At 48.8% G+C, this 23025-nt stretch overlaps 1 protein-coding gene across 1 annotated transcript in view; it reads right to left on the bottom strand.

The window, feature by feature from the left end:
• exoc6b (exocyst complex component 6B) overlaps positions 1 to 23025 on the bottom strand; it is a 146166-nt gene that overhangs the window by 79490 nt on the left and 43651 nt on the right. Inside the window, 2 exon segments of the mRNA XM_090183403.1 lie at positions 2849 to 2932; positions 13901 to 13971. Coding sequence (XP_090039529.1) covers positions 2849 to 2932; positions 13901 to 13971 — 155 coding nt within the window.

Here is a 23025-nt window from a genome sequence, read left to right on the forward strand (position 1 = left end):
GGGGTGATATCTACCATGTTAGAGTGGGGTTGCAGTACGAGGTGTGGTGAGAGGTGATATCTACCATGTTAGAGTGGGGTTGCAGTACGAGGTGAGGGGTGATATCTACCATGTTAGAGTGGGGTTGCAGAACGAGGTGAGGTGAGAGGTGATATCTACCATGTTAGAGTGGGGTTGCAGTATGAGGTGAGGGGTGATATCTACCATGTTAGAGTGGGGTTGCAGTACGAGGTGAGGTGAGGGGTGATATCTACCATGTTAGAGTGGGGTTGCAGTATGAGGTGTGGTGAGAGGTGATATCTACCATGTTAGAGTGGGATTGCAGTACGAGGTGTGGTGAGGGGTGATATCTACCATGTTAGAGTGGGGTTGCAGCATGAGGTGAGAGGTGAGGGCTGATATCTACCATGTTAGAGTGGGGTTGCAGTACGAGGTGAGGGGTGAGGGGTGATATCTACCATGTTAGAGTGGGGTTGCAGTACGAGGTGTGGTGAGGGGTGATATCTACCATGTTAGAGTGGGGTTGCAGTACGAGGCGAGGGGTGATATCTACCATGTTAGAGTGGGGTTGCAGTACGAGGTGAGGTGAGGGGTGATATCTACCATGTTAGAGTGGGGTTGCAGTACGAGGTGTGGTGAGAGGTGATATCTACCATGTTAGAGTGGGATTGCAGTACGAGGTGTGGTGAGGGGTGATATCTACCATGTTAGAGTGGGGTTGCAGTACGAGGTGAGAGGTGATATCTACCATGTTAGAGTGGGGTTGCAGTACGAGGTGTGGTGAGGGATGATATCTACCATGTTAGAGTGGGGTTGCAGTACGAGGCGAGGGGTGATATCTACCATGTTAGAGTGGGGTTGCAGTACGAGGTGAGGGGTGATATCTACCATGTTAGAGTGGGGTTGCAGTATGAGGTGTGGTGAGGGCTGATATCTACCATGTTAGAGTGGGGTTGCAGTACGAGGTGAGGTGAGGGGTGATATCTACCATGTTAGAGTGGGGTTGCAGTACGAGGTGAGGGTTGATATCTACCATGTTAGAGTGGGGTTGCAGTACGAGGTGTGGTGAGGGGTGATATCTACCATGTTAGAGTGGGGTTGCAGTACGAGGCGAGGGGTGATATCTACCATGTTAGAGTGGGGTTGCAGTACGAGGTGAGAGGTGATACAGTGCCTTGCGAAAGTATTCGGCCCCCTTGAACTTTGCGACCTTTTGCCACATTTCAGGCTTCAAACAAAGATATAAAACTGTATTTTTTTGTGAATAATCAACAACAAGTGGGACACAATCATGAAGTGGAACGACATTTATTGGATATTTCAAACTTTTTTAACAAATCAAAAACTGAAAAATTGGGCGTGCAAAATTATTCAGCCCCCTTAAGTTAATACTTTGTAGCGCCACCTTTTGCTGCGATTACAGCTGTAAGTCGCTTGGGGTATGTCTCTATCAGTTTTGCACATCGAGAGACTGACATTTTTTACCATTCCTCCTTGCAAAACAGCTCGAGCTCAGTGAGGTTGGATGGAGAGCATTTGTGAACAGCAGTTTTCAGTTCTTTCCACAGATTCTCAATTGGATTCAGGTCTGGACTTTGACTTGGCCATTCTAACACCTGGATATGTTTATTTTTGAACCATTCCATTTTACATTTTGCTTTATGTTTTGGATCATTGTCTTGTTGGAAGACAAATCTCCGTCCCAGTCTCAGGTCTTTTGCAGACTCCATCAGGTTTTCTTCCAGAATGGTCCTGTATTTGGCTCCATCCATCTTCCCATCAATTTTAACCATCTTCCCTGTCCCTGCTGAAGAAAAGCAGGCCCAAACCATGATGCTGCCACCACCATGTTTGACAGTGGGGATGGTGTGTTCAGGGTGATTAGCTGTGTTGCTATTACGCCAAACATAACGTTTTGCATTGTTGCCAAAAAGTTCAATTTTGGTTTCATCTGACCAGAGCACCTTCTTCCACATGTTTGGTGTGTCTCCCAGGTGGCTTGTGGCAAACTTTAAACAACACTTTTTATGGATATCTTTAAGAAATGGCTTTCTTCTTGCCACTCTTCCATAAAGGCCAGATTTGTGAAATATACGACTGATTGTTGTCCTATGGACAGAGTCTCCCACCTCAGCTGTAGATCTCTGCAGTTCATCCAGAGTGATCATGGGTCTCTTGGCTGCATCTCTGATCAGTCTTCTCCTTGTATGAGCTGAAAGTTTAGAGGGACGGCCAGGTCTTGGTAGATTTGCAGTGGTCTGATACTCCTTCCATTTCAATATTATCGCTTGCACAGTGCTCCTTGGGATGTTTAAAGCTTGGGAAATCTTTTTGTATCCAAATCCGGCTTTAAACTTCTTCACAACAGTATCTCGGACCTGCCTGGTGTGTTCCTTGTTCTTCATGATGCTCTCTGCACTTTTAACGGACCTCTGAGACTATCACAGTGCAGGTGCATTTATACGGAGACTTGATTACACACAGGTGGATTGTATTTATCATCATTAGTCATTTAGGTCAACATTGGATCATTCAGAGATCCTCACTGAACTTCTGGAGAGAGTTTGCTGCACTGAAAGTAAAGGGGCTGAATAATTTTGCACGCCCAATATTTCAGTTTTTGATTTGTTAAAAAAGTTTGAAATATCCAATAAATGTTGTTCCACTTCATGATTGTGTCCCACTTGCTGTTGATTCTTCACAAAAAAATACAGTTTTATATCTTTATGTTTGAAGCCTGAAATGTGGCAAAAGGTCGCAAAGTTCAAGGGGGCCGAATACTTTCGCAAGGCACTGTATATACCATGTTAGAGTGGGGTTGCAGTACGAGGCGAGGGGTGATATCTACCATGTTAGAGTGGGGTTGCAGTACGAGGCGAGCCTGTTTCCTTCTCTGATTCCTGTAGTAGTTCTCGAACTGCTCCCGGGAACCCTGGGTAAAAAAAACAACAACATGGACAACATCCTTAGAGACCGGCCGTGCGCGATGGCAAAAGAGAGGAGACGGTAGCCATGACAACCCTTGGCTCGCCATACGTATTGACATTCGTCAGTTACTCGTTTTATTTGTAGAACTGATTAAAAACAGGTTTGGATAAAAAAAAAAAAAAAAAAAAAAAACATTTGAAAGAGGTTAAAAGTCAAGACGGAAACAGACGCGAGGATTTTGGTAGAAAAACAAAAGTTTGATATTGGGTACAAAAGGCACTCTCATTCATGGGAGAGTCAGTGATTGGGCAGTCACTAAGGTCTTCTGTTTCCACTGGCGTCATCAATCTCTCTTCAAAGTCGAGCATATCTGTAGCATATCAGTCACTCACAACAGATTCTGCTCCTGTGTCTCACACACACACTGCTTTACAGTGATAAACCCCCGGCCCCCTCTCCATCCTCCTCCAACAGTAGCCCGGTCTCTGTCCTTATCGCCTCTAGCTGAGACCCAGACCAGGACCCACAGTACTGCCCCAGCCCAGAGATAAGACACCAAAGCTGGGCTGATAACCCTCCACAGTCAGGGAAGCTGAAACTAAAGGCCAGAACCATGCCAGAACCAGGCCAGAACCAGGCCAGAACCATGCCAGAACCAGGCCAGAACCAGGCCAGAACCATGCCAGAACCATGCCAGAACCATGCCAGAACCAGGCCAGAACCATGCCAGAACCATGCCAGAACCATGCTCACTCACATCTGGTGCGCTGTTATTATGAAAAATGTTTCCAATAAAATAAATTTGAAACAAGATTTGATTGAAGACAAACTGTTAATATTTCCTAAGAAAAATTAGGACCTTGGACGAATGCTTTTCCGCACCTTGGCAGTTCTCTCAATGAGAACAATGTCTATTGAAGAGACATACCACAGCAGTCCATCAGAGAGAGAGACGGGGTAGTGGGGGGAGGGAGAAGGAGAATGAGAGAGGGTAGAACGAGAGAGGGAGAGAGGGTAGAACGAGAGAGGGTAGAACGAGAGAGGGTAGAACGAGAGAGGGAGAGAGGGTAGAACGAGAGAGGGTAGAACGAGAGAGGGAGAGAGGGTAGAACGAGAGAGGGTAGAACGAGAGAGGGAGAGAGGGTAGAACGAGAGAGGGAGACCGGGAGAGGGGAAAGGTGGAGTGGATGGATGAGTGGGTGAGAGGCTGCTAGAGGGGTAGAGGGCAGGGAGGTCTAAACTTCAATACAGGCCGTAAAGCTGACTGGACAACCTCCATGAAGTCAGATACACAACACTAACACTCTGGAGAGAAGTGTGGGGTGTAGGCAGAGGTCAACAAGACCCTCGGCGGAGGGTACAGCTATCGTGTGGGCTGTATTGACTCACACTACCACCAAGAAACCTTCACTCTGCTTAAACTATTGTTTAATAATACACGCACGCTTCTCCAAATCGTCCAACCGCACACTCATCCAACCGCACACTCATCCAACCACACACTCATCCAACCACACACTCATCCAACCACACACTCATCCAACCACACACTCATCCAACCGCACACTCATCCAACCGCACACTCATCCAACCGCACACTCATCCAACCGCACACTCATCCAACCGCACACTCATCCAACCACACACTCATCCAACCACACACTCATCCAACCACACACACGAGCAGTGCCACGTTACTGATGACTGACTACAGGGTCTAAGGCAGATATCTCCAGTCATGAACAGAACAGAATGGAGTCTCTAGATTCTGGAATGTTCTCTACTGCCAGACAGACCAACAGGCATCTTAGTGGGGGGGGGGGGGGCTCTCATTAGGACAGTGTTGCCAGTAGGGAAACACACACAAAAAACCACACACACACACACACACACACACACAGACACAAAGACACAAAACCAGGAAGTAGAATCCCATTTCCAATCGAGACATTCATTTTGTTTTCTCTTCTCTCTCCGTCTCTCGCCCCATGTTTAAATTCCACCATATTACCATGGTGGTGAAGACTGGACCTGAACAATATGCCTTTGTTCTACTGTACACACACACACACACACTCAAATCTGATAGAAATTATGATCATGTAAACAACAGCGTTGGCCCTACATGGAGTTTTCCCTCAGACGGGACCAAACGAGAAACACACGAAGAACCCTTCACTCCACTTCACAGACCGTTTAATACAGGCACGAACGAACACACACACACAAACACACACACACACACACACACACACACACAGACACACACACACACACACAGACACATCCAATTGTCCAACCTCCAGGTATCAATCACATAACGAGCTGTCATGTTCAGAATAAGAAACCCAAATATTCTAGTGTTCTCGTCTGGTTTAGTGGTAGTACTCGTCTGGTTTAGTGGTAGTACTCGTCTGGTTTAGTGGTAGTACTCGTCTGGTTTAGTGGTAGTCCTCGTCTGGTTTAGTGGTAGTCCTCGTCTGGTTTAGGGGTAGTACTCGTCTGGTTTAGTGGTAGTCCTCGTCTGGTTTAGGGGTAGTACTCGTCTGGTTTAGGGGTAGTACTCGTCTGGTTTAGTGGTAGTCCTCGTCTGGTTTAGGGGTAGTACTCGTCTGGTTTAGGGGTAGTACTCGTCTGGTTTAGGGGTAGTACTCGTCTGGTTTAGTGGTAATCCTCGTCTGGTTTAGTGGTAATCCTCGTCTGGTTTAGTGGTAATCCTCGTCTGGTTTAGGGGTAGTACTCGTCTGGTTTAGGGGTAGTACTCGTCTGGTTTAGTGGTAGTACTCGTCTGGTTTAGTGGTAGTACTCGTCTGGTTTAGTGGTAGTACTCGTCTGGTTTAGTGGTAGTACTCGTCTGGTTTAGTGGTAGTACACGTCTGGTTTAGTGGTAGTACTCGTCTGGTTTAGTGGTAGTACTCGTCTGGTTTAGTGGTAGTACTCGTCTGGTTTAGGGGTAGTACTCGTCTGGTTTAGTGGTAGTACTCGTCTGGTTTAGTGGTAGTCCTCGTCTGGTTTAGTGGTAGTCCTCGTCTGGTTTAGTGGTAGTACTCGTCTGGTTTAGTGGTAGTACTCGTCTGGTTTAGTGGTAGTACTCGTCTGGTTTAGTGGTAGTACTCGTCTGGTTTAGTGGTAGTACTCGTCTGGTTTAGTGGTAGTACTCGTCTGGTTTAGTGGTAGTACTCGTCTGGTTTAGGGGTAGTCCTCGTCTGGTTTAGGGGTAGTCCTCGTCTGGTTTAGTGGTAGTACTCGTCTGGTTTAGTGGTAGTACTCGTCTGGTTTAGTGGTAGTACTCGTCTGGTTTAGGGGTAGTACTCGTCTGGTTTAGGGGTAGTACTCGTCTGGTTTGGTGGTAGTACTCGTCTGGTTTGGTGGTAGTACCCGTCTGGTTTAGTGGTAGTACTCGTCTGGTTTAGGGGTAGTACTCATCTGGTTTAGGGGTAGTACTCGTCTGGTTTAGGGGTAGTACTCGTCTGGTTTAGGGGTAGTACTCGTCTTGTTTAGGGGTAGTACTCGTCTGGTTTAGGGGTAGTACTCGTCTGGTTTAGTGGTAGTCCTCGTCTGGTTTAGGGGTAGTACTCGTCTGGTTTAGGGGTAGTACTCGTCTGGTTTAGTGGTAGTACTCGTCTGGTTTAGTGGTAGTACTCGTCTGGTTTAGTGGTAGTACTCGTCTGGTTTAGGGGTAGTACTCGTCTGGTTTAGGGGTAGTACTCGTCTGGTTTAGTGGTAGTCCTCGTCTGGTTTAGTGGTAGTACTCGTCTGGTTTAGGGGTAGTACTCGTCTGGTTTAGTGGTAGTCCTCGTCTGGTTTAGTGGTAGTACTCGTCTGGTTTAGTGGTAATCCTCGTCTGGTTTAGGGGTAGTACTCGTCTGGTTTAGGGGTAGTACTCGTCTGGTTTAGTGGTAGTCCTCGTCTGGTTTAGTGGTAGTACTCGTCTGGTTTAGGGGTAGTACCCGTCTGGTTTAGGGGTAGTACCCGTCTGGTTTAGGGGTAGTACTCGTCTGGTTTAGGGGTAGTACTCGTCTGGTTTAGGGGTAGTACTCGTCTGGTTTAGTGGTAGTCCTCGTCTGGTTTAGTGGTAGTCCTCGTCTGGTTTAGGGGTAGTACTCGTCTGGTTTAGGGGTAGTACTCGTCTGGTTTAGGGGTAGTACTCGTCTGGTTTAGGGGTAGTACTCGTCTGGTTTAGGGGTAGTACTCGTCTGGTTTAGGGGTAGTACTCGTCTGGTTTAGGGGTAGTACTCGTCTGGTTTAGGGGTAGTACTCGTCTGGTTTAGGGGTAGTACTCGTCTGGTTTAGGGGTAGTACTCGTCTGGTTTAGTGGTAGTACTCGTCTGGTTTAGTGGTAGTACTCGTCTGGTTTAGTGGTAGTACTCGTCTGGTTTAGGGGTAGTACTCGTCTGGTTTAGGGGTAGTACTCGTCTGGTTTAGTGGTAATACTCGTCTGGTTTAGTGGTAGTACTCGTCTGGTTTAGTGGTAGTACTCGTCTGGTTTAGTGGTAGTACTCTATTGGAGAAAATATTGTATCTGTGCGCAGAGTTCAGTTCATTGTGTCTCTGTGTGTAGAGTTCAGTTCATTGTGTCTCTGTGTGTAGAGTTCAGTTCATTGTGTGTCTCTGTGTGTCGAGTTCAGTTCATTGTGTGTGTCTCTCTGTGTGTAGAGTTCAGTTCATTGTGTCTCTGTGTGTAGAGTTCAGTTCGTTGTGTGTCTCTGTGTGTAGAGTTCAGTTCATTGTGTGTCTGTGTGTAGAGTTCAGTTCATTGTGTGTGTCTCTGTGTGTAGAGTTCAGTTCATTGTGTATCTGTGTGTAGAGTTCAGTTCATTGTGTCTCTGTGTGTAGAGTTCAGTTCATTGTGTGTCTCTGTGTGTAGAGTTCAGTTCATTGTGTCTCTGTGTGTAGAGTTCAGTTCATTGTGTGTCTCTGTGTGTAGAGTTCAGTTCATTGTGTGTCTCTGTGTGTAGAGTTCAGTTCATTGTGTGTCTCTGTGTGTAGAGTTCAGTTCATTGTGTGTCTCTGTGTGTAGAGTTCAGTTCATTGTGTGTCTCTGTGTGTAGAGTTCAGCAGCTCTCTGTTCTTTCACCCTTGGCATCCACTTTGTCCCCAGGACCGACCTGCCTAACAACAGTTCTCCATGGGGTCATGACCAACCCAATTTTCTCTCTCTGTGTGTGTATGTGCCTCTGTGTGCGTCTCTGTGTGTGTGTGTGTGTGTCTCTCGTATATGAAGGCTGAAACAAAGGACAAAAACAGGAGAGAAGGAGAAGAAAAATGGTAAAGAACACAACATAACTAAACAAACATGAATGCTGGCAGGAACCAAAACAAACGAGGGAACGGGAGGGGGAAAGAAAGTGAAGCTGAGGTTGAGGAGGTCACACCTTTCAACACCACCCCCCCCTTTCCTTCCATTCACTCTCTCTCCTCCATCCCTCCCCGTCTCCTTCTCCTCCACTCTCTAATGCACTTTTTCAACCCCAGGGCAACCCCTCCACTTCTCCTAACCCCTCCACTTCTCCAACCCCTCCACTTCTCCCAACCCCTCCACTTCTCCCAACCCCTCCACTTCTCCCAACCCCTCCACTTCTCCCAACCCCTCCACTTCTCCCAACCCCTCCACTTCTCCCAACCCCTCCACTTCTCCAACCCCTCCACTTCTCCCAACCCCTCCACTTCTCCCAACCCCTCCACTTCTCCCAACCCCTCCACTGCTCCAACCCCAGGGCAACCCCTCCACTTCTCCCAACCCCTCCACTTCTCCCAACCCATCCACTTCTCCCAACCCATCCACTTCTCCCAACCCCTCCACTTCTCCCAACCCCTCCACTTCTCCCAACCCCTCCACTTCTCCAACCCCTCCACTTCTCCCAACCCCTCCACTTCTCCCAACCCCTCCACTTCTCCCAACCCCTCCACTTCTCCCAACCCCTCCACTTCTCCAACCCCTCCACTTCTCCAACCCCTCCAACCCCTCCACTTCTCCAACCCCTCCACTTCTCCAACCCCTCCACTTCTCCCAACCCCTCCACTTCTCCCAACCCCTCCACTTCTCCCAACCCCTCCACTTCTCCCAACCCCTCCACTTCTCCCAACCCCTCCACTTCTCCAACCCCAGGGCAACCCCTCCACTTCTCCAACCCCAGGGCAACCCCTCCACTTCTCCCAACCCCTCCACTTCTCCCAACCCCTCCACTTCTCCCAACCCCTCCACTTCTCCCAACCCCTCCACTTCTCCCAACCCCTCCACTGCTCCAACCCCAGGGCAACCCCTCCACTTCTCCAACCCCAGGGCAACCCCTCCACTTCTCCCAACCCCTCCACTTCTCCCAACCCCTCCACTTCTCCCAACCCCTCCACTTCTCCCAACCCCTCCACTTCTCCCAACCCCTCCACTTCTCCCAACCCCTTCACTTCTCCCAACCCCTCCACTTCTCCCAACCCCTCCACTTCACCCAACCCCTCCACTTCACCCAACCCCTCCACTTCTCCCAACCCCTCCACTTCACCCAACCCCTCCACTTCTCCCAACCCCTCCACTTCTCCCAACCCCTCCACTTCTCCAACCCCTCCACTTCTCCAACCCCTCCACTTCTCCAACCCCTCCACTTCTCCAACCCCTCCACTTCTCCAACCCCTCCACTTCTCCAACCCCTCCACTTCTCCCAACCCCTCCACTTCTCCAACCCCTCCACTTCTCCAACCCCTCCACTTCTCCCAACCCCTCCACTTCTCCCAACCCCTCCACTGCTCCAACCCCAGGGCAACCCCTCCACTGCTCCAACCCCAGGGCAACCCCTCCACTTCTCCCAACCCCTCCACTTCTCCAACCCCTCCACTTCTCCAACCCCTCCACTTCTCCAACCCCTCCACTTCTCCAACCCCTCCACTTCTCCAACCCCTCCACTTCTCCAACCCCTCCACTTCTCCAACCCCTCCCACTTCTCCAACCCAGGGCAACCCCTCCACTTTTTCAACTCTCCAACATTCCTCAGTCTCAAAGTCTCCTGCACTCAGTCTCCCCTTGACAACCCTCTCTCCATCTCCTCTCCTCCTCCACATCTTCCTCTCTCATTCCTTACACTCTTTCCCGGTCTTTCCCTCCCTATCCAATATTTTCACTATCTAGCTCCCAAACTTCCTCCATCGGTCAGCCATCCCCCTTCCCTGTCCTCCACCTCACTCTCGCCCTCACGTTAACCCTTCTGCGTGAGCACTCTCTCCCCCCTAGCCCCCTGTCCCTATCTTCCTCCCTCAGTCTCTCTCGTCCTTGCTGTGACCTCCCTATCTTCCTCCCTCAGTCTCTCTCTCTCCCCCTTTCCTTCCTTGCCCCCGTCTGTCTCTCAACTTAGCCTTGCTATAACCTCTGTATCGTCCCCCCCTCCTCCCTAGCTCCCTGTCCTTCCTCACAAAGTTCATGCTCTTCCGTTCCCTGGATGATTCTGTCCCCAGAGCTCTCTTAACCCAGACACCCTGTCTACACACACAAACACTTTCTCCAAACAGACACCTTGCCAGACCCCATGCCTCCTCTCCGCTGACCGCCCTGTCCCGGTCACAACCCCTACAAACACACACAAATCCAGACCACTGCTTCATGCCTGACCTTGTCCTGACCCAGTCAACCCAGAAACCTGCTTCGTCCCTAACCTAGTCCTGACCCAGTCAACCCAGAAAGCTGCTTCGTCCCTGACCTAGTCCTGACCCAGTCAACCCAGAAACCTGCTTCGTCCCTGACCTAGTCCTGACCCAGTCAACTGCTTCGTCCCTGACCTAGTCCTGACCCAGTCAACTGCTTCGTCCCTGACCTAGTCATTCCCCAATCAACCCAGACACCTGCTTCGTCCCTGACCTAGTCGTGACCTAGTCAACCCAGACACCTGCTTCGTCCCTGACCTAGTCAACCCAGACACCTGCTTCGCCCCTGACCTAGTCGTTCCCCAATCAACCCAAACACCTGCTTCGCCCCTGACCTAGTCGTTCCCCAATCAACCCAGACACCTGCTTCGCCCCTGACCTAGTTGTGACCCAGTCAACCCAGACACCTGCTTCGTCCCTGACCTAGTCGTGGCCCAGTCCATTCCTCCCTCCACATCCCTCCCTCCCCTCCCTTCCCATTCCTCTCTCTTCCTCTCCATTCCCTCCCCCATTAATTACTCCATTCCTCCCTCCCCCTCCACCATTCATCCATTCCTCCCTCTCCCCCCATTAATTCCTCCATTCCTCCCTTCCCCTCCCTCCCTCGGTCCTCCCTCCCTTCCCATTCCTCCCTCTTCCTCTCCATTCCCTCCCCCATTAATTACTCCATTCCTCCCTCCCCCTCCCCCATTCATCCATTCCTCCCTCTCCCCCCATTAATTCCTCCATTCCTCCCTTCCCCTCCCTCCCTCGATCCTCCCTCCCCCCTCTCTCCATTCTTCCCTCCCCCTCTCTCCATTAATTCATTTCATCCTCCCTCCCTCCATCCCTCCCTCCCCTCTCTCTCCATTCCTCCCTCCCTCCCTCCATTCCCCCCTCCCTCCCTGGATTCTCCTCTCCATTCCCCCCTCTCTCCATTCCCCCCCCTCTCCCTGGATTCCCACCTCTCTCCCTGGATACCCCCCTCCATTCCCCCCTCTCTCCCTGGATTCCCCCCTCTCTCCATTCCCCCCCTCTCCATTCCCCCCTCCCTCCCTGGATTCCTCTCTCCATTCCCCCCGCCCTCCCTGGATTCCCCTCTCCATTCCCCACCTCTCTCCCTGGATTCCCCTCAATTCCCCCCCTCTCTCCCTGGATTCCCCTCTAAATTTCCCCCTCTCTCCATTCCCCCCTCTCTCCATTCCCCTCCTCTCTCCCTGGATTCCCCTCTCTCCATTCCCCTCCTCTCTCCCTGGATTCCCCTCTCCATTCCCCCCCTCCCTCCCTGGATTCCCCTCTCCATTCCCCCCCTCCCTCCCTGGATTCCCCTCTCCATTCCCCCCCTCCCTCCCTGGATTCCCCTCTCCATTCCCCCCCTCCCTCCCTGGATTCCCCTCTCCATTCCCCCCCTCCCTCCCTGGATTCCCCTCTCCATTCCCCCCCCCCCCCTCCCTGGATTCCCCTCTCCATTCCCCCCCTCCCTCCCTGGATTCCCCTCTCCATTCCCCCCCTCCCTCCCTGGATTCCCCTCTCCATTCCCCCCCTCCCTCCCTGGATTCCCCTCTCCATTCCCCCCCTCCCTCCCTGGATTCCCCTCTCTCCATTCCCCTCCTCTCCCTCCCTGGATTCCCCTCTCCATTCCCCCCCTCCCTCCCTGGATTCCCCTCTCCATTCCCCCCCTCCCTCCCTGGATTCCCCTCTCCATTCCCCCCCTCCCTCCCATTCCCCTCCCTCCCTCTGGATTCCCCTCTCCATTCCCCCCCTCCCTCCCTGGATTCCCCTCTCCATTCCCCCCCTCCCTCCCTGGATTCCCCTCTCCATTCCCCCCCTCCCTCCCTGGATTCCCCTCTCCATTCCCCCCCTCCCTGGATTCCCCTCTCCATTCCCCCCGGATTCCCCTCTCCATTCCCCCCCTCCCTCCCTGGATTCCCCTCTCCATTCCCCCCCTCCCTCCCTGGATTCCCCTCTCCATTCCCCCCCTCCCCTGTCCCTAGGATTCCCCTCTCCATTCCCCCCCCTCCCTGGATTCCCCTCTCCATTCCCCCCCTCCCTACCATTCCCCCCTCCCTGTAGTAAACAGTAGCATGTCTCTGTAGTACAGTAGACTACAAGATGATATGTGTTGTTTATTATTACAGTCCATGGTTCAGACCAGATCAACAGACAGGAAGCCCTTCTATAACTCATTATAAACTACAGTTTCTCCTTTAAACTGAACAACTTTACACACAGACAGTAAAGGCCTGCGGTAACAAACCTCCCTTAGGGTGTAACCAGTACACCAGGCTTCAACCAAAACCCTCTGCTGCCACTAATAATGGTGTGTTACTGGCGGGGCCAATCCTGTGGAGGGGGTGTGGTCAATTAAACAACTAAGGTGCTACTGGCGGGGCCAATCCTGTGGAGGGGGTGTGGTCAATTAAACACCTAAAAGGTGTCAATTCATTCAGTCCATTTGGGGAAAACATGCAGAAAATCACTGTGGACATGATATGAATATTTAAAATAGAATAAAAATAAGAAAATGTTTGGTTCATCAGATATATTTCAAAAATAAATTGAGAGAAGCAATGGAGGAGATTCTCATTTGTGCAAAAGACAGTCCTCTCCTCCTCCATCCTCTCTCCTCCATGACCTGAACAGTGGTCAAGGATATGTCAAGGATATGTCAAGGATATGTCAATTAGTTATTAAGAGAACAGAAGAGGCCCCTCTCCTCAACTCCTCCGTCCTCTCTCTCCTCCATGACCTGAACAGTGGTCAAGGATATGTCCATTAGTTATTAGGAGAACAGAAGAGGCTCCTCTCCTCAACTCCTCCGTCCTCTCTCTCCTCCATGACCTGAACAGTGGTCAAGGATATGTCCATTAGTTATTAGGAGAACAGAAGAGGCTCCTCTCCTCAACTCCTCCGTCCTCTCTCTCCTCCATGACCTGAACAGTGGTCAAGGATATGTCCATTAGTTATTAGGAGAACAGAAGAGGCTCCTCCCCTCAACTCCTCCGTCCTCTCTCCTCCATGACCTGAACAGTGGTCAAGGATATGTCCATTAGTTATTAGGAGAACAGAAGAGGCCCCTCCCCTCCTCGATAGCCACGTTTCATCGAGGACGGTCGTTTGTATTCTAGTCTTTTGTGGAAGAGTTGCCACATTTGAATCAGATTTTGTTTTCTCTGAGAAACACAATGACATATTTAACAACGATATGCTACTTTGAAATGCCTCTTCTCGATTACCTTCACCCCTTTTTTTTCCCAAAATGCAGGCGAGGAGAGGACGGAGGAATTAGCAGAACCAATTGAGAATCTCTCAAAGTAACGGAGGAGAGGATAGGAGAAAGAGAGGAGAGATGGGTAGAACTCACCAGAACTGTATAGATGTGGAGGCATCGATACACTGGAGAGAAGTCGACCAACTCCTGGGCCCCTGGTACCTGGGAGAGAGAGAAAAACACGATTTACACACACACACACACACACACACACACACACACACACAACCAAGTATAAACTCAACATGTAAAGTGTGAGCTGAAATAAGATCCCAGAAAATGTTCCATACGCACAAAAAAGCTTAGTCCTCTTCAGATGTTGTGCACAAATGTGTTTACATCCCTGTTAGTGAGCATGTCTCCTTTGCCAAGATAATCCATCCACCTGACAGGTGTGGCATAATCAAGACTACATATCAGGTAGAATACACACGACTATAGGTGTGGAGGCACCGGTACACTGGAGAGAAGTCGACCAACTCCTGGGCCCCTGGTACCTGTATGGCGTTGTGTGGGCGAGCAGTTTGCTGATGTCAACATTGTGAACAGAGTGCCCCGTGGTGGCGGTGGGGTTATGGTAACTACCCTACTCAGGAACATTCCGTGTCATCTTGGTAAGCAACTCGTGTATATTTGGTCTTGTGTTTTAGGTTATTTGTCCGGCTGAAATGTGAATGTCTCCCAGTGTCTGGTGGAAAGCAGACAACCAGGTTATCCTCTAGGATTTATTCTGTTGCTTAGCTCGATTAGTCCTCCCTAGTCCTTGCCGATGACAAGCATACCCAAAACATGATGCAGCTACCACCACACTTGAAAATATGACGAGTGCCTCCCGGGTGGCGCAGTGATTAAGGGCGCTGTTGCCAGGTGCACGGTGTTTCCTCCGACACATTGGTGCGGCTGGCTTCCGGGTTGGATGCGCGCTGTGTTAAGAAGCAGTGCTGCTTGGTTGGGTATCGGAGGACGCATGACTTTCAACCTTCGTCTCTCGCGAGCCCGTACGGGAGTTGTAGCGATGAGACAAGATAGTAGCTACTAAAAACAATTGGATACCACGAAATTGGGGAGAAAAAGGGGTTAAAAAATAAATAAATAAATAAATATTATGACGAGTGATACTCGGTGATGGGTTGTATTGGATTCAGGACATTTATTCTTTACAGTTTTACTTTGTCTTATTGCAACAACAAAACATGTATTCTGTTAGTATTGTGGAGTAACGACAATGTTGATCTATCCTCAGTTTTCTATAAAATCACAGACATTTAACCTTATATTGAACCGAGTTAGGAAGGACGCCTGTGTCTTTGTAGTGACTGGGTGTATTGACACACCATCCAAAGTGTAGTTAATAACTTCACCTTGCTCAAAGGGATATTCAATGTCTGCCTTTTATTACTAATAATCTCTCAAGGCTTCTTTCCCGAGGTATTGGAAAAACCTCCCTGGTTTTTGTGGTTGAATCTGTGTTTTAAATTCGCTGTTCCAATGAGGGACCTTACAGAGTGTGAATCCTTTCTGAAGGCACTCAACGATCAATAAAATCTAATCTACCAAACGTAGATTAACAACAAATGATGAGAAATAGTTCCGAGGGTAACGTTTTGTTCCACCAAAACCTTGAAGTACCCTCGAGAGAACAGACAACAACGCGCTTGTTGGCCATCCAAGAGCTACTCTCTCCCTCTCTTCCCCACTCCCCCCCTCAGTCTCTCTCCCTCCCCCAGTCTCTCTCCCTCCCCCAGTCTCTCTCCCTCCCCCAGTCTCTCTCCCTCCCCCAGTCTCTCTCCCTCCCCCAGTCTCTCTCCCTCCCCCAGTCTCTCTCCCTCCCCAGTCTCTCTCCCTCCCCAGTCTCTCTCCCTCCCCAGTCTCTCTCCCTCCCATCTCTCTCGTCTCTAATGAGAACACTTCGATGACCCGTCATTCAGTGCACAGCCCCACCTGTTTTGAGCCTCACATTTTTTGCCAAATTATTATTTATTTTTTAATAAAAAGATATGGGGGGGCTTCCCTGTTTTTGAGTCACATATCAGTTTGTAAACAATGTAAAAAATATATATATATATATATCATTAATTAATAAAGCCGCATACAAACATTTGAGGAAGGCTCCCAGGTGTTTCAGCCCAACTCAGTGCTTTCTGTGGTGGGGGAGCTAGCCAGCAGAAAATATGGAGCGTTGCGCCGTGATTGGCTCAGTGTTCTGTCACTCATAGGGACACTACGTCACCACCAAGTCTAAGGGTAGAGCTAAAGAATTCAAGCCCCCTGGGCGCTGCCAAGAAGGCTCAAGGTCATTGACGACGACAGAGAAAATAATGTCAAATCACATTATATTTGATTGGACCAATCATGTCAACATCATACTTTGAAAATCTTAGCTAGCAGTCGTCATCATGAATCAAGTCGACAATCTACTGGCAAATCATTATTAATCCTTATTCATATGATGATAAATAATGAAGAGAAATTATAGATAAAACTTATTGATCATTGGACAAACATTACATTGGACAAACATGAAAATCTCAAATTCAACAATGAGTGGTTTGGAAGGAATGGGTGGCAGTGGCTAACTGCAAACATTGTAACTGGGAAGTCGGGAATGAACGAGCTCAGACTGAGAAAATACATTGTGAACGGTCATCCAACTCAGAATTGTAAATCTGGCCTCGGTCTTTCTTCGATGACAAAATTTGCCCACAAAAGGACCGCCGAGCCACTTCCTGTTCAAGTGACAACACAAGGTGAGTTCAGAAATGTCTTGTATGTAGCTGCATAAATGATGTAATATGCCAGGGAGATATGTATACTGTAGCTAAGAAAGTAATACTAAGTGTATGTTGTGTTGTAAGCTGTGCCTCACCCTAATAATTTAGTCTATTTTCACCTCTTAATTTCACCTACTGTTCTGACTTGGTGGTGCACATGTAGCCTATAACCTATTTTAGAGAAATGTAATCTAATATTGTAAGAGCTTTAACTGTCTCCTTATATGCCCCCTTTATTTATCTTACAGTTCTGACTTGGTGTACAGGGAGAATACTGTAGGAACGGCCCATGTTCTGAATTCTGTTGCTGTACATTTCAAAAGTGCTGAACAAATAGTTATATTGACTACGTCCGTCCTAGCTTGCTAATTAATGTCTTAATCTAAATTATGGATAGCCTCTTATGCGCTTGTCGTCCCCTTATGCCATAGTTTGTACATCTCAGTTGTCAGTAGAAACCACATTTGCTTAAGCAAGTCAGCCATATCAGCTATTATTTCTAAAAAGACAGTAAATGAGGCTGAATGAACTGTTTCCCTGCCAGACAAGGTTCTGCTGATATCCAGGTGTAGCAGTGGTAAGGTGTTGGGACTCTGCTGATAGTCAGGTGTAGCAGTGGTAAGATGTTGGGACTCTGCTGATAGTCAGGTGTAGCAGTGGTAAGGTGGTGGGACTGCTGTTGGGACTCTGTTGTAGGGACTCTGCTGTTGGGACAGCTTTATGTAGGCCCTAACAGGTTGTGGGCACCTTTTGTCACCGTTATAGTGCAAATAATGTATTGTGTTGTGGCTTTGCTGTGAACTTTTGTGTACCTTAGATCTGAAAATACGATTAAAATGGTTAAAATGACGAGCGTTGTTGAAAAAGAAGAGCAACCTTCCCACTAGCCATGATTGGCTGAGATAATGAGTGGGCTGGACATTCCCGAGAGAGGAGTATGGATTGAAGCTTAGAAGCTCGTCAGTCTGTGTTGGTAATCCAATCAAACTCAGCTTTTTATTAAATGTATTTTGTAGTGGAGCTGCATAAGTTTTGCTCTCCACTTTCTGGGAGGGGGGGGGGGGGGGGAAATCACATTTTGAAATCAGTGGAATTAAAGTATGATAGCTACAGAAAACACCTGTCTCCCTGAGTTACATCTTCAAAACGAGGGGCAAATGTGGCATGGCATTCCTGACAGGGAGACGCGTCAATGCGCGATGCTGTATACAGCTAGATAGTCTAGCTAGCTACATTTTCACATTTTGACAGAAAGTGTTCTCATTTCAAGCTAAAAGCGAACTGTTAACTAGCTAGCTAACGTTAGCCAACGTTAGCTGGCAGGCTCCCTAGCTGATGTTATTATTTGTTTTCCTTGCTTTTCTAGTTAAGAGCCTAATGTTGGCTAGCTAACATTGGACATGGTTGGTTAGCTCCCAGCACTGTGGCATTGTTGGCACTGTTTATTGTTTAACTAGCTAACGTTGGCTGGCTGGCTCGTTAGCTAACGTTACGTGACGCGTTTGACGCGTGTCCAACACCCGTTTGATGCGTGTCCAACACCCGTTAATTATGGCCAGTGTCAGTAAACGTCTGCAAAAAAATCAATCGAGCCTCGTCGAGCCTTGTAATGAAATTGTTGCCAGCAGAGCTGGTTAGGCTGTTTCCATGTTATCCAGAGGTAAACAAATCAAATCGGCCAGAGCGTCAAGTGTGCGCTTCGAGAGCGAAACGAGATAGGTGGGACTAAAGATTAGGGTGAGGGTGTGAACGATGCTGAATGAGTTTAGACAAAGAAGAGCTCTTCACTAGATACCAAAACATTCAAAAGGCAATTTTCTCAAAAGTTGGATGACAAGTTCATCAACTTTCAAAGCAGAATCTCTTTCCCATTGTTCCTCAAATGCAGTGTATGATAAAAGTAGAGACTCAGCTACCATATGGTTTATCTAATGTAAACACAATTTCAAATGTTGCTACATAAAACCGAATCCAGGTGGTGAGTCACATATGGGGAATAGGGTGCAATTTGGGACACCAAGGAGCATTTTTAGAGCCAAGAACATGAGAAAACTTCAGAGAACAAAATGTATACCTTCTCTGGTGAGTTTGGGAAGGAAGGATGATAGAGGAAGGGATTGAGGGAGGGAATGTTCTAGAAAGATATGGGAAGGATGAGAAACAGGGTTGGAACGAGGGATAGACAAAGGGATATAGAAGACAGGAAGTGAAGAAATGGGTCTGAACACAATAATGGAGGGATGGAGGGAGGAAATGTTATAGAGAGATCTGGGGAGAATGAGAAACAGGGTTGGAAAGAGGGATGCAGACAGCGAGGAGGAGTGGAAGGAGAGAAAAGGAGACTAGACCTATGTCTGTCAGTCAGGGGAGGGGAGGTAGTAGGAAAAATACAGCAAGTCAATGCAACTTGAGCAAGTCAACATCTAACATTAAAGAAGTCTTGAGGTATTGCTCGCCTGTGGTAGAGTACCTTATGATTTGCTTTGTGGGGACTAAGAACTCTGGGACTAAACACCTCACTCTTCAACTGGATCCTGGACTTCCTGACGGGACGCCCCCAGATGGTAAGGGTAGGCAACAACACATCTGCTGATCCTTAACACCGGGGTCCCTCATGGGTGTGTACTTACTCCCCTCCTGTATTCCCTGTTCACCCACGACTGCGTGGCCAAAAATGACTCCAAAACCATCATTAAGTTTGCTGAGGACACAACAGTGATAGGCCTGATCACTGACAACGATGAGACAGCCTATAGGGAGGAGGTCAGAGACCTGTCCATGTGGTGCCAGGACAACAACCTCTCCTTCAACGTGATCAAGAAAAAGGAGCTGATCGTGGACTACAGGAAAAGGAGGGCCGAACAGGCCCCCATTAACCGCGAAGGGGCTGAAGTGGAGCGGGTCGAGAGTTTCAAGTTCCTTGGGGTGACTCCAGTCAGCTTAACAATTAATAAAAATGGCCACTGGACAATTTACATTGACTCCCCCCCCTCACCTTTCGTACACTTCTGCTACTCGTTGTTTATTATCTATGCAGTCACTTCACCCCCACCTACATGTACAAATTACCTAACCTGTACGCTGACTCGGCACCCCCTGTATGTAGCCTCCACGCTGACTCTGTACCGTAACACCCTGTATATAGCCTCCACATTGCCTCTGTACCCCCTGTATATAGCCTCCACATTGACTCTGTACCGGTACCTCCTGTATATAGCCTCCTCATTGACTCTGTACCGTAATACCCTGTATATAGCCTCCACATTGACTCTGTACCGTAATACCCTGTATATAGCCTCCACATTGACTCTGTACCGGTACCCCCTGTATATAGCCTCCACATTGACTCTGTACCGTAACACCCTGTATATAGCCTCCACATTGACTCTGTACCGTAATACCCTGTATATAGCCTCCACATTGACTCTGTACCCCCTGTATATAACCTCCACATTGACTCTGTACCGGTACCCCCTGTATATAGCCTCCACATTCACTCTGTACCGTAATACCCTGTATATAGCCTCCACATTCACTCTGTACCGTAATACCCTGTATATAGCCTCCACATTGACTCTGTACCGGTACCCCCTGTATTTAGTCTCCACATTCACTCTGTACCGTAATACCCTGCCTATATAGCCTCCACACTGACTCGGTGAGTAAAGAATTTCACGGTAAATCTACACTTATTCAGCGCACGTGACAAAATTAAGTTTGATTTTGGAGGTCAAATACAGCAAGTCAATACAACTCGACCATTTGACCCTCTGCTGACGGGTAGAAGGGTTGGCCGGGTCACTACACTGGTGGCATTGGGCCGCTTTGTTTAAGACAGCTGATGTTTCTGGACAATCAGCATAGACAGACAGACCCATGCTGCCCTATAGCTCTGTGGAATACCGTCCCTTAGCTGTTAAAAAGCAAGTTGGAAGACAATACCAGGCTTTCATGTACTGAGCCTAGGAACACCGCCAGCTTTGAACAGCACGGCCTTGGGACAGGAGGAAGGCACAGCGAATAAGAAAAACACAGTGGAATGCTTTTTGGGGGGGTGGGGGGGGGGGGGGGGGGGGTTGAGAGTCATGTAACGACCCCCAGGGAAAGGGTCAATGGTCAGTCAAGGCTAGGGCAGAGGTTGGTGGGGAGTATGAGGAAATAACAGGGAGTTAAGAACAGGGCGACACAGGGGTAAGAGAACAGGGAACAGCAGGGGTTAAGAACAGGGCGACACAGGGGGGTTAAGAACAGGGCGACACAGGGGGTTAAGAACAGGGCGACACAGGGGGTTAAGAACAGGGCGACAGGGGGTTAAGAACAGGGCGACAGGGGGTTAAGACAGGGCGACAGGGGGTTAAGAACAGGGCGACAGGGGGTTAAGAACAGGGCGACAGGGGGTTAAGGACAGGGGAGACACAGGGGGTTAAGAACAGGGCGACAGGGGGTTAAGAACAGGGCGACACAGGGGGTTAAGAACAGGGCGACACAGGGGGTTAGAACAGGGCGACACAGGGGTAAGAACAGGGCGACACAGGGGGTTAAGAACAGGGCAACACAGGGGGTTAAGAACAGGGCAACACAGGGGGTTAAGAACAGGGCAACACAGGGGGTTAAGAACAGGGCAACACAGGGGGTTAAGAACAGGGCAACACAGGGGGTTAAGAACAGGGCGACAGGGGGTTAAGAACAGGGCGACAGGGGGTTAAGAACAGGGCAACACAGGGGGTTAAGAACAGGGCAACACAGGGGGTTAAGGGGCAGCACAAGGGGGTTAAGAACAGGGCAACACAGGGGGTTAAGAACAGGGCAACACAGGGGGTTAAGAACAGGGCAACACAGGGGGTTAAGAACAGGGCGACAGGGGGTTAAGAACAGGACAACACGGGGGTTAAGAACAGGACAACACAGGGGGTTAAGAACAGGGCAACACAGGGGTTAAGAACAGGGCGACACGGGGTTAAGAACAGGGCAACACGGAGGGTGCCAAGCAGGGCGACGGGGGGTTAAGAACAGGGCGACGGGGGGTTAAGACAGGGCGACGGGGGGTTAAGACAGGGCAACACGGGGGGTTAAGAACAGGCAACACGGGGGTTAAGAACAGGGTGACACAGGGGGTTAAGAACAGGGCAACACAGGGGGTTAAGAACAGGGCGACAGGGGGTTAAGAACAGGGCAACACGGGGGGTTAAGAACAGGGCGACGGGGGGTTAAGAACAGAGCGACGGGGGGTTAAGAACAGGGCAACACGGGGGGTTAAGAACAGGGCAACACGGGGGGTTAAGAACAGGGCAACACGGGGGCAGAAGGTAGTGACTCGGGTCATGCCTTTGTTTGAAAGGTTGTCAAAAAAGGACGGCCTGGGACTGGAAGGAGATCACAGAAGAGGTGCCACCCTGCCCTTCTATCCTCTCCCTCCCTCCGCATTCTCTTTTCCCTAGCCTTGACTGAGCCCTTACCCTTTTGTTCTCCCTCCCTCCGTAGTCTCTTTCCCTAGCCTTGACTGAGCCCTTACCCTTTTGTTCTCCCTCGGTCTCAAACTTTATGTACTCTTCCTGCCTTACCCTAGGCCAACTTCTCAGCCTGGCACGGGAAGAGGGTTTCTCCCTACCTCTGCCATCTCTTTCCGGCTCCGGACCAACAGGTTCCGAGCCGGCTTCTTGCCCCCCGAACCATAATGGGTAACCATTAATCTTAATGAATGGTTACCAGAACTAGCTTCACTAGCCCTATCCGTACACTACGTAGAGGGCTGTACGGTTAACCAAAACATTTGTACTTTTCAATACTAGTCTAATAAAAAGCATGAACTGGCAACACACCCAGATAAAATGATTTAGTGTAGAGGTGCTGACTAACAGTGAATATTGTAGCTAAGAACAAAGAATACACACAATGTATAAAACTCCCGGTAAAAAAATAAAATAAAATAAAGTTTTGGCATCACAGTGTCTTCTGGAAATTAAATGAAAACAAGATTAACATAACTATTATGCTAATCCTAATCATAACATCCAACTATGTTCAACATGTAATGTAGACTAATGCTAGACACACCCTACTATATTCAATAGGATGTTAGCTAATGTTAATGCTAACAATAGCCTACTATATTCAATAGGATGTAAACTAACGCTAATGCTAACAATAGCCTACTATATTCAATGTGTAAACTAATGCTAATGCTAACAATAGCCTACTATTAAATAGGATGTAAACTAACACTAATGCTAACAATAGCCTACTATATTCAATAGGATGTAAACTAACGCTAATGCTAACAATAGCCTACTATATTCAATATGTAAACTAACGCTAATGCTAACAATAGCCTACTATATATTCAATATGTAAACTAACGCTAATGCTAACAATAGCCTACTATATTCAATATGTAAACTAACGCTAATGCTAACAATAGCCTACTATATTCAATATGTAAACTAATGC

The sequence above is a fragment of the Oncorhynchus mykiss genome, chromosome 9 (genome assembly GCF_057628025.1).
Source record: "Oncorhynchus mykiss isolate SJ-2025 chromosome 9, ASM5762802v1, whole genome shotgun sequence".
Lineage (NCBI taxonomy): Eukaryota > Metazoa > Chordata > Actinopteri > Salmoniformes > Salmonidae > Oncorhynchus > Oncorhynchus mykiss.